This window comes from Thermobia domestica, chromosome 18, assembly GCF_964235325.1.
Source record: "Thermobia domestica chromosome 18, izTheDome1.hap1.1, whole genome shotgun sequence".
NCBI classification, from domain to species: Eukaryota; Metazoa; Arthropoda; class Insecta; order Zygentoma; family Lepismatidae; genus Thermobia; species Thermobia domestica.
Genome location: NC_137471.1, coordinates 2,802,257 through 2,814,314, shown reverse-complemented (window position 1 = coordinate 2,814,314; position 12,058 = coordinate 2,802,257). Strand labels below are relative to the sequence as shown.

General features: G+C 38.2%; 2 protein-coding genes across 2 annotated transcripts; both read right to left on the bottom strand.

Annotated features, from left to right (window-relative positions):
* Positions 1 to 1,709: 1,709 nt before the first annotated feature.
* Positions 1,710 to 4,376, bottom strand: LOC145675896 (uncharacterized). Its single transcript, XM_081746690.1, has one exon. The coding sequence runs from the start codon at positions 4,374 to 4,376 to the stop codon at positions 1,710 to 1,712; it is 2,667 nt and encodes an 888-aa protein (XP_081602816.1).
* A 26-nt stretch (positions 4,377 to 4,402) lies between these two features.
* On the bottom strand, positions 4,403 to 5,554 carry LOC145675895 (uncharacterized). Its single transcript, XM_081746689.1, has one exon. It carries the CDS (start codon positions 5,552 to 5,554, stop codon positions 4,403 to 4,405), a length of 1,152 nt encoding a protein of 383 aa, XP_081602815.1.
* Positions 5,555 to 12,058: the final 6,504 nt, after the last annotated feature.

Here is a 12,058-nt window from a genome sequence, read left to right as displayed (position 1 = left end):
GGGGGGGGAAGCCATAGATATTTGTTAAAAATGGGGTAACGTCGTCACCCCGAGTTTCCCCTCACTTTTACCTCTGATACTAACAGGTAAAACAACTGAAAATGAAAACATTACTTCTATACTTGCACAGAACTTTATTTTAGCAAAAATCACGGTAGCCAAAAAAGATCTTGGCTTTTTTACTCCATTAATCATGCGCTGACAGAGAGTATACGAAATGACGCACGTGTCTGCCAAGTAAATTCCTCTGGTGTCATCATTAACACTGCATATGAAACGTAGGTTTATAGAATCCTTGTTCAAAAGATTTCATATCAATCCTGCCTATACTAAAATGTACGTAATGCCCATTCCTTCCGGGCCCTCTTCTCACTCTCACAAGCATTAGGTTAATTCAAATTTTAAAAATATTCATATATTTAGAAAATTGTCTTTCGTTGCAGCATGAAGACACATTTGACCTTCAAAATTTACTTGTTTTTCTAATTACATATTTATCGTACTTATTAAGTCCATGCACAGTTCGAAATTTCAGCAATCTAGCGGAACTTAAATGTTGCGTGTTACTTACACGTAGTCTTCTGTGTGGTTCATAGAAATTAATGTTGTATAAGTAATTTGGGCTATATTTCCATGCTTGATATGTGCAGATACATACGTGCAGTGATTATCTTCTCTGCAATAACCCCGCATCATGTGATCAGGAACCAAGAGTTTGTGTTAGGTTATAAAAAAATATCTGCAGACACATGATGACTATGTTATAAACAATATGAAATGAAATGAAATCTTTGAGTTTTACGTCCCACGGTTATGCCGGTTAGGCTAAAGGAGACGGTGATGATGAGAAATGAATGAAATGGTGGAATGAAGAAAGTGGAAGGAAACGGGAGAACCCCGAGAAAACCCACGAACACGGTGTTTGTCCACCACAAAGTTCACACGTCGCTAGAAAGAAAATGAAGTATGAATAGGAACCATTAAGGTAAACGCGCCTGAATTCGACAGGCACCCGAATTCGACATATCCGTGCTTAAATGTTGTGAAATAAGCGTAAGATGTCATCCCTGCGATCGTGCATAGAAGTGGCAACATTGTGGGAGTGTCTTTTCTCGTGTCAGAAGTGCGGTTACAGTAGATGAGTCATACGCATGGAGAAAAGAAGTACATTGTTGTGTGTGTGATACACTCTTCGAAAAAAAAACACAATCTTAAGAAAATCATAAGACGGCATGTTATTTTCATAAGACTTTTATTAAAGTTAGGTTTGCTTCAAGCAAATAGTAGTACTTTAATGTTGTAAAGGAGTTTTAATCAGTGTGTTAATTCTATTATTGCGAAGCTTACCTTTTTACTGAAATCTCACCAATTACACTCTAATAGTTGCTACCAATAACCTAACTATATTTTCCACCAGTCTCCAAACCATGTGCAGACAATAATTGCATCGTATCTCGAACATTCATAACAAAAACTATAATTCCCACGTTGAATAAATCATGCATTTATTCTCAACATTCAACTACTTGGTACAATATCTATTATACATCTTCTTAATATAGCCAAAACTCATTCCAATAACCTCTAGGTAAGACAAACATTATTTTCCTAGAAAACAGAAGTTCCATGAAACAAAAATGTCCCACTTCGTTCTACACTCGTTCTTCTCAGAACGCTACATCCTCCCACCTTTTGATTGCGAATAGCAATCAAAACAAATACCGTAATGGAACATTTACAACACGTCCACTTCTAGTGACTACTTTTCGTTCATCACCACTTGGCTCTGCCATCGATTCTTCACCTGTTTCAGATTTTTCGATCTTCTCAACAGTTTTTGACGAAACCTGTTTACTTTGATCGGTCGGAAACACTATCTCTAAAGGATATAATTTCTGTATAGGTCGAGTTAAAACTCCACTCGATGTTTTCACCTTTACCACTCGAACATGACTATCTACACCAGGACACAATTCTATAACTCTCCCTAGTGGCCAGTTAAGTCTTTTCTTATCTTCCTTTGCTACCAAAACAACATCTCCCAGCTGCACTTCTCTACCATGTCCTTTATCCCATTGCTTCTGCACCAATAGACTTAAGTACTCATTTCTAAACCGGTCTCGTAATTGTTGTCTAATAGCACTCAACCTCTTGTATCTCTTGATTAATAATGTGTTCTCCACTCTGTCCAGGTCAGGCACTCCAACTTCTTGAACATCCTGTATGAACATAGCGGGTGTTAAAGCAACGAAATCCTCTGTGTCCTCAGATATATGCGTCAAAGGACGAAAGTTAATTACGGATTCGCGGTCACATAAAACAGTAGAAAACTCCTCAAAATTCAACGAAACTTTTCCTAGTGTTCTTCGCAACAGATTTTTCAAGGTACGTATAATTCTCTCCCACCATCCACCCCACCATGGAGCTCCTGGGGGAATAAATTTCCATTGAATTTTATATACAGAGCAACTCAGTTCTATTTCTTTCCAATCAATAGACTTAAACAAATTAACAGTGCCAACAAAATTCGTTCCATTGTCACTGTACACTACCTTTGGTCTACCTCGTCGTGCAATAAATCTTCTCATTGCCAACATGAATTCACAGGAAGACAAGGAAGACACTAATTCTAAATGCACAGCTCTATACACCGCACAAGTAAATATCACTATCCAAACTTTATTTCCATCATTCAATATAAGCGGTCCTGTCAAATCAATTCCTGTTATCTCAAATGCTAAGGCATCACGCACTCTATCATCAGGCAAGGGACTTGTAACTGTAGTCATTCTTGCAGCGTCTTGTTTCCTACATATGACACATTTTCGAATTACATTCCGTACAGTTTTTCTTCCGCGCAATATCCAGTAATTTTGTCTTAACTTACATAATAAAATTTGGGTTCCTGCGTGGTTCATCTTAACATGTTCCTCCATAACCATTCTGTGAACTAACTCATGATCTGACGGAAGTACAAATGGATTCCTGAAGTTCTCTTTATCATCTCTTCTAACAATCTTCGTTTTGACTCGGATCAAGTTTTCTTCGTCCTTGAAAGTCATCAACGTCTTCAATTTCTCACTGTCGTCATTAAAACTCTCCTTTTGCATGAGATATGTTAACCGCCTTTCTGCAGCGTTGAGCTCCTGTACAGTCAACTCTCCGACATTTCTGTTAACTGGTACAGTCCGACAATTTACAATAAATCTGCGCATCCACGCTATCATACGCAACACATTTTGATACTTGGAGAAACGTCTCAAATACCACTCATCTTTGCACTGTACAGTCATCGCAACTACCGTCTTCTTTCTTTCCTTATTTATTTCAACTTCGTCGCAAGCGCTTTCTTCTGTAGGCCAATCAGTTTTTCTTAACTTCAACCAATCCGGTCCCTCCCACCAACGGGATTTCACAAAAGTTGCGGCATTACAACCTCTGCTGGGAATGTCCGCAGGATTAGAATTACCAGGTACGTGTCTCCAACACGCTATGTCACTCAACGAACGAATTTCCTTGACTCTATTGAACACGAACACACTCCATGGTTCGTTCTTTCGAATCCAATATAACGCAGTTGTAGAATCAGTCCTATAATTTACGGGAATATTTAATTTCAAACTACTAATAATATTATTCGCCAGACGTGCACCAATGGAAGATGCTAACAACTCAAGACGAGGGATGCTTATTTCCTTCATAGGAGCAATACGTGCCTTACTGGCTACCAACTGAACTACGACTTTACCATTATGTTCACTCTTCAAGTATACGACACAAGCATATGCATACTGACAAACATCACAAAATATATGCAGAGACCATGACTTCCTTGATTCATCTACCGACAAATATCTCGATATTGCTATTTGTTTTAGCTGATATAAACCTTTTACCCATCGATCAAACTTTCGTTTTACTTCAGGAGATACTTCCTCGTCGCATCTTGCTTTCTTGCGGAAACTGTCTTGTAACAAAAGTTTAGGTACTAAAGTCACAGGCGACAACAATCCTAATGGATCGAATATGCTATGTACTACCGCCAAAATTTTCCTTCTGGTCACAGGTTCTTCAACACCTTTTAAACTATTCAGATCACACATAATAACATCCCTTTGTTTGTTGCAATACATGCCTAGAACATTGGTACTGTCATGATTTTCACTATCATCTACACCATTATATTCCCATCCACGTAAATCAAATTGTGCTTCAGCTAATAACTTCTTAGCTTGTTCAATAAATGAGGTGAGTTCTTCATTACGCACTGATGTAACACAATTGTCAACATAAAATGATTCTTTCAACTTTTTAGCTGTACCCTTGTACTCAGAAGAAACATTTTCTAAGTGGAACTGTATAACAGCACTTAACATAAATGGACTACAATTGACACCAAAAACTACTCTACGATGCCGGTACACTTTTGAGTTTCTTTCAGCAAAATCCACCACAAAAATCTCAAAAAATCACAATCCCTTTTATTAACAGCTATCTGTAGAAATGCCTTTTCAATATCAGATATTACCCCTATTTTATGTTCTCGAAATCTCAACAAAATGTCAGTAATCAACTCCACAAGATTGAGACCTTTCTCTAAACAATCATTCAACGAAGGTGAATTTCGTACTTTACACGAAGCGTCGAAAACTGGTCTAATTTTAGTCGTTGATCTTTCTTTGAAAACAGCTCTATGCGGGAAATAATATCCTGAATCTGTAACCTCATCTGGTGGCACTTCTTCGATTATTCCATCACGCAACCACTCATTGAACACTGACTCATATTCTTCATACTTTCCATTTACAATTAATTTTTCTGTAACCAAAACACACCTTTTTTCTGCTTGTATTCGGTTGTCAGGTAGTTCTGGGTGACATACTTTCCATGGAAGACTGACTTCGTACCGTCCCTCCTCATTAACTCGTACAGTTTCTTTAAAATGATTCAAAGCCGCTTCATCCGATTCTTTTCTGGATTTTGTTTCTGTTGGGTCCAAAATTCCTAATGTGTCTAACTTCCACAAATCTGATATATTTGCATTCTGTGTCAATAGTGAAATAACATTTAATGTTGAAACTTCATGACAGCTATCTTGTTTGTTTATCGGGACCTTTCCCATCATAACCCAGCCTAACAACGTTCGAACAGCAACTAATCCACATTTTAACTTATGCACTTTATTTGTCATAAGTTGACCAGCCACATCTGCACCGATCAATAATTCTATTTCTGTATCATGACCTCCGAAATCTGACAGCCAAATTTGGTTTCTTTTCATTTCTGCAACCCATGGCCCTGGTTTCAAACTTGGTATTTGAACACAAATAACAGATCTTTCCAATACTTCTAATTCACATGAAAACTTTTCTTGCATGTCGCAGACAGTGATCGTATAACAATTATGCTGTTCCTTATTTGTTTCAACTCCGCCAAACAAAATATGTTTCACGGTTTCTTTTCTTTGGGTTTTAAGATTCAGTTCTCTTGCGACCCGCTTCAGAATGTAAGAGCGCTGAGAACCATTATCTATTAAAGCTCTTACTTCACGCATTTGTCCGTTCACATTCAGTTTTACTTTCACAGTTTGTAACAAATAAGGACCGTTTTGTTTTCTTCTGTGAGGACAAAGGTTGTGATGTAACATGAACGGCGGGTTGTCGAAAACACGAGCCTTTATTTGTAACGTGAACCGGATTTCGACAAGGTTGTCGAATTCATGCTCAATAGTGCAAATATAATTTTAACTGAATATCTAAACGTACAAGTATGTTCAAAGTCTTTCATAAAGCTATTTGTTGCATAATTCTCCGATAGTTGTAACCACGGTTCGACATGGAATGTCGAAATCAGGTACCAGCATGTCGAATTGAGGATCATCGAAGAAACTACTCAGTTCTGAAAATTTAAGTTGTGTTCTTTTGCCCGTCTGATAATTTCTGCATAATAATAAAACAATATTTGAAGCTGAAAAGAGATTACTACTACTAATAACGCCGACTTAATGTTTTACATGGATATAATTGAAGGTATCGAATTCAGGTACCGCAACTGTCGAAACCAGGTGAAGTGTGTCGAATTCGGGTCCCATTGGCGAGTTCCAGTTTCATAAAAAAATTTAACATTAGCATTTGAGTCTTGAAGTGACTTTTAGTATTAGTAGAGACTGTACATTTCAAGGAAAAAAATGGGCCAACACCGACCAATATTATGACCAGAATAAGCATATGATTTTGAAAAAGGTCCTTAACCTGTCGAAATCCGGCGCGTTTACCTACGTTTGTAGTATATACAATGTCCTGGATATAATAGAAGGATAAAAGTGATTGATGTACATTTGAAACACAAAAGTATTACTTTTGCAGATGAGAAAAATAATGAAATACAGTATTACTTAAATTTCTTGTACAACATGGCACATATTTAAGAGTTATTTAGAATCAGTAGTATCTGAGTGATCTAAGGGCTGGAAATTTCCATCATTATCATCGTCAGAGAGCTTGTAAGGTGGTTCTTTCAACGAACACAGAACGTCAGACATGAGTTTACTCCTTTTAGTCTTTAGAGATATCCGGATACTGTTGACAAGTGGATCTGAAGTAAGTAGTCGCTGCATTAAGTCGTGTCTAGTCTACTCGCTCAACTGTTTTTGATTTGATATCTGTCTATAGACAGATTTATGGATATAGAACATAGCTGTTGGAGAAAACTCCCCGCACTTTTGCAGAGCATACTTTAGAAATCTAAAAAGGGTGCACATTTTTTATACGGATCCACAGATTTGTAAAATTTACAGAACAAAGTTTTAATTATGTTTTAATAGTCTAGTATTGCATTGTTACCTGTGAGATGCGTATCCACGTAAAAATATATTAATGAAAGTCAATCCTGTTACGCACAGATTCGCCCATAAGGTACCTAGTAATCACAACATACAAATGAAGTGAAGTATTCGAAGTCAATGTGATATTCATGACACATAACTGTAGACATGTTTGAGTGTTAAGGGATAGTAATGTGTTAGATTACTTTGGAACACAAATATGTAAGTAATAAAAATATATCGACATATTATCTCTTATCTCTTTAGTAACGTACAAATACATAATTTAACACGTAAGGTAAGTCATTTCATGCCGATACAGTGTTTTGTGCCGTTCTGTTTTATTTGTATACACATCTCTCGTTGCCGCGCCTTCTCACTACAGACGCAGCCCCTCGCTAGTCTCGGGAACACCTGCCACGCTCCTGTCTAACTCGGTTAGATTGCATTTTTGGTTTTTAGTGGCCACATAACACAAGTTCGTTAATGTATTTTGCACAATATTGCTTATCGTGTACGTACACTGAAGCTCTCCTAAAATAAATCTGTACAGAGGGATGTAAGTCCATTACCCAAAAATGATTGTTTAAGATAAGAAAAGTCGATTTACTGAAAAAGAAGTACATATGCAATGAATTTATGTATGGATCCGTACACTAAATCTGCATGCTAAAAAGTAGTTTAGAAACTCGATAAGAAAATAACTGGTGAACTTACTTTTACTTAATTTAAATTATACCAGGTATTATTATACAAGTAGTGGAAATTAAGCCCCTGTCAACTACATCACTATATATTGTATACAACTACAGTTAAATCTGACTAAGTTGGCCACCATCGGTTCCATTGAAAAGTGTTCAACTTAAACAGGTAGTCAACTAGCAGAAAATAAGGCTGCTTGGAGTACTTTTAGAATATTATTTCTAGAACTATTTCATTGTAAAATTTTAATAAGCAATGGCACGAAAACTACTTTTAAATAATTTATATAGAGTAATCATAACAACATATCGGGTGTTCTAAAAATGGAGCCCACGGACCACAGAGCACTATTCCACAGGTTAAAATAAATCGAAAATGTTACATGATGAAATACCCTCCACGGCCTCCTTCAGCCATTATGGGGAATTAAAATTTCACTATGTGGCAACATCGCAGATTAATTTGGAACCATTAACATTATTATACGAATTCAACAAGCAGTTACATCAATTTTTACGCTAACAAGTGGTACTATTAAGATGACATCTGTCGACTTTAACTACCATTTGGCAAGAATGTGTAAGTATTTGATGGATTGGTAGATCTACTCTATGATTCTTTATCTGCGACGTTGCCACATTGTGGAATTCACGTTTCCGGAGGAGGACACGGAAGGTATGCAAATATATATTTTTTTTCGTTTTGATTTGACTTGTAGAATAGTGTTCTGTGGTCCGTGGGACCCATTTTTAGAACACCCGATATAGTACTGTATTTTTTTATTCTTTCTGGCACATTGAACATTCTAATTTTGTAGCTAACTACCTGTACTTCTTGTTAATGAGCTACAAGTGTTTCCTTCGAGCAACAAATGTTTTGAGAAAATCTTAAGGGAATTCATATCTCAAAACCTCCGCCACCTTTCGACAGGCCGTCAGATGCCAACAGGTGACAATTGAGATGGTTAGATTAAACCTTGAGAAATTTCTGGAATTACTAAAACTCCCCAATGATGAAGGAAACCTATATAACTATTTTTTTTTTTTACCAAAACAGACAGGGTAAAAAAAATACATGCAACCATCCCCATAGGGAAATCGCGGTCGAAAAGCGGGGGGAGGGGGTACCGTCGACGGTGTTGCGACGTATCATGCACGACTATGTACCAAAAAAAAAAAAACATATTTTTGCCGGATCGGATCAGGGGCGGCAGGTGGCCCGATTCTTTGCCGACGCGACTTCGCGGCAGGGCCAGTCACAGATCCTACTCTCTGCCGAAGAAAGTGAGAGCCCCTGTGCCGCCGTCGTTTTGTGATGACTCAGCCGCTAGCCCGCCTACTTCTCGACCCTAAACCAGCCTTCGAAACGCCATACTGCCTACCGCTACGTCGCTGTTTGCCGAATGTAAATCAACCGTCTGAATGTAGTTTTCTGACGTCTTTTTTATAACCAATGGCGTGGTTTGCCGCGCCTTTGCCGACCTAAAATCTTTCTGTGGCAGGTCGTCTTTTCGGCGTCTTTCAACTGTATGTCGCAGGCTGGCCGACTATTTTCCACTCATTATTTGTTCCCAGCAAGGAGGCGGTATATATACAGGGTGAGGCAAAAGTCGGGAGCCCATAGGAAAACTCGGTTACTATTGCAGTTATGAAAACAAGGTAAGATATGTAAGGGTATTTTTAAATTCCCTTCAACAGTTTTGATTCTATACTAATATACCACCCAGTAGTAAGAAAAGTACAACGCTGCCACTGTTGGATAACATTGAATGAAAGAAACTGTAGTTTGAAATTATTTTGACTAAAGAGAACGGAAAAAAAGACACACTCAAGGATATAATGCAGGATTCAATTTTTGTATCTTTCGTATCTGCTCTCTCTACCAGAACCGTTGTTGCCACGCTACTGGTGTGGATATTAAAGTCAAATGTTTATCCTTCATTGTGCCTCCTTTCAATTCTTCTCAGTGTGGCTAACTTCAAGCCATACATTCTTTCATTCATGTTGTCCAACATGACGTATGGTAACGTATTTTCTTTATTGGCCGGTATACTAGTACAGAAACAAAACTATTGCTGGAATTTAAAAATATCCTTACATATGTTACCTTGTTTTCATATCTGCAATAGTAACCGAGTTGGACTATAAGCTCCGAACTTTTACCTCATCCTGTTTATATGCCGCCTCCTTGTTGGGAAGAAATAGTGGAGCGAAAGAAAGCCGGCCAGGTTAGACGCCGAAAACAAGAGATTCTTCTGTAGAGTTTAACCTGCTTACACATTTTTCCCTCACTCTCTCTTCATCACGAGGAACTATTGCGACCCGCAGTCTCTACACACACACACACACACACACACACACACACACACACACACACACACACACACACACACACACACAAAAGTAGGCCGACATTACTGGTGACAATCGCGCTACTAAGTTTGTTATACAATGTACATCTGCATATAACAGTCCAGCGAGGTAATCTGGCGTTCAATTTGGGTATATTGTCACCTGGTAAATTGTTCGATGAGGTTTCTACTACTGAGCCACCGCGGAGCAAGAGAGAGAGATAAGGGAGATTAAGTGGCCTACCTATATGGTAGACGGTGGCAAGATAGAAATGACTATGTCTAGTATACTCCTGGAGTAGGCAAGACTACAATTTCAGTGATTTTTAGATTGGTAATGGCTGAGGTAGTTTAGTTGCATTATTCTTAGTAGTTACTGTAATATGAACTTGCAATATATATAACTTTAGGCAGAAAATTAAATCAAGTGAAATATTTATGCCCTTTTAATTACTCATGACGAGCTAAGAGTATCCCATTCCTTCAGGACACAGCTCTTTCTGCCCGGTGTCTGATTCCCATATACAATTTACATATTATAAATGGGCTTTTATGCGGGTATACCCGAAAAGGTGCTTTATTTATTCGTTCGTTCTTGCTCTCAGAACCAAAATTAATTCTTCTAATTAATTCTATAGCGTCTAATTTTGCGTAACTGAATTAAATTTCTTATCGAGCATTACATAGCATTTCCTAAGAAAAGTACCTGCAGTTTTCTATAAAGTGGGTCCAAAATCATTGCGCTCAATAAATTACGGTTGAATCGAACTGGATCACTCTATGCACGGCATACCCTCAGCCAAATGCTCTCTCTCTCCCTCGCACGAGTAGCTACACGAATTGTCTAATTCTGCGTTTATGACGAAGTGACAACGCAGCAAGTTGGCGAGTGGGTGAAGAGGAGCAGCATCGAGGCACGAAGTGCTCTGATCAAAAGGTGGAATCCAGTATAGTTATGAGCGCATTTCCATTCGCTCCATCTCCACCACCAACATACGAACGGGCTGCCAGTTAATACCAATCCCCTCTAGAGTAATCGGTTTCTTAGACGTAAGCAAAAGCTAAACGGAAATTATACAAGTAATGACAGTGCCTTTTGGGGGTCTCTAGGAATTGTCTCGGACATCTTGGGTTTCGTTCCGTAGCGATTTGCGTCAACGTTACGTGATCTTTGTGTTTTAGAGGATTTCCTATAATCGGCACAGCTGTTATGATTATTTGTTACATATTTGCGTTTCGTTGCGGAGGCTCTTACAGACTGAGGCCTCTTCATTGGCTAATCGTCTATTTCAGCGTTCCTTATTACTCGCATAATTACTATTTACTTTGGTATGTAGAATGACCACCTATTCAAAGCAAAATGTAGGGATACTTCAAGCAGCAAATGAAAATAGAAATGTACAATCGTTTTTCTATAGTACTAATAAGATAAGTCTTTCTGTTGAAGAAGAAATCATATTATTTTACCTACTAGATAAATGGAAAGCGTGTACGGTTTTCTCTTATTTTGAAGACTGTATAAGAACGTCGAAACTTATAAATAATAATAATAATAATAATAATAATAATAATAATAATAATAATAATAATAATAATAATAATAATAATAATAATAATATAAGGTATTATTATAAAGGTTAGTGGTAGCCCAAGTCATCAGACTAGTTTATGCCACTGAACTCAGAAATGTGTTACTCTGACTTCATATTGATACTATGCTCAATCGACTCGTTTTTATATATGAAACAATTACTCAGAGAAATCGTCGATCGCAAGCGTGTTTGAATCAGAGTTGGCGTGGGTCAATGAAAACTTGACCCACGACCCACTGACCCACAACCCACCATCACCCACCACCCACGGTGACCCATTCTGACCCACCACCTACGGTCCACCCACTCTGACCCACCACCCACCGTGACCCACCGTGACCCACCACCCACCATGAACCACTCTCATCCACTTTTACCTACTCTGACTCACCAAAATCCATCGTCATCAACTCTGAACACGATTCACGGTAGGGATGCGCACGAGACGAGTCGAGACAGGATTTTCCTGACAAAATTCGAGTGAAGACACGGTCTTGCAATAGTGAAATATACATTTTTCGAGTCGAGACATCACTTTTACAGCACATTTTCGAGACGAGACAGGCACGAATCTTGTCTCGTGCGCATCCC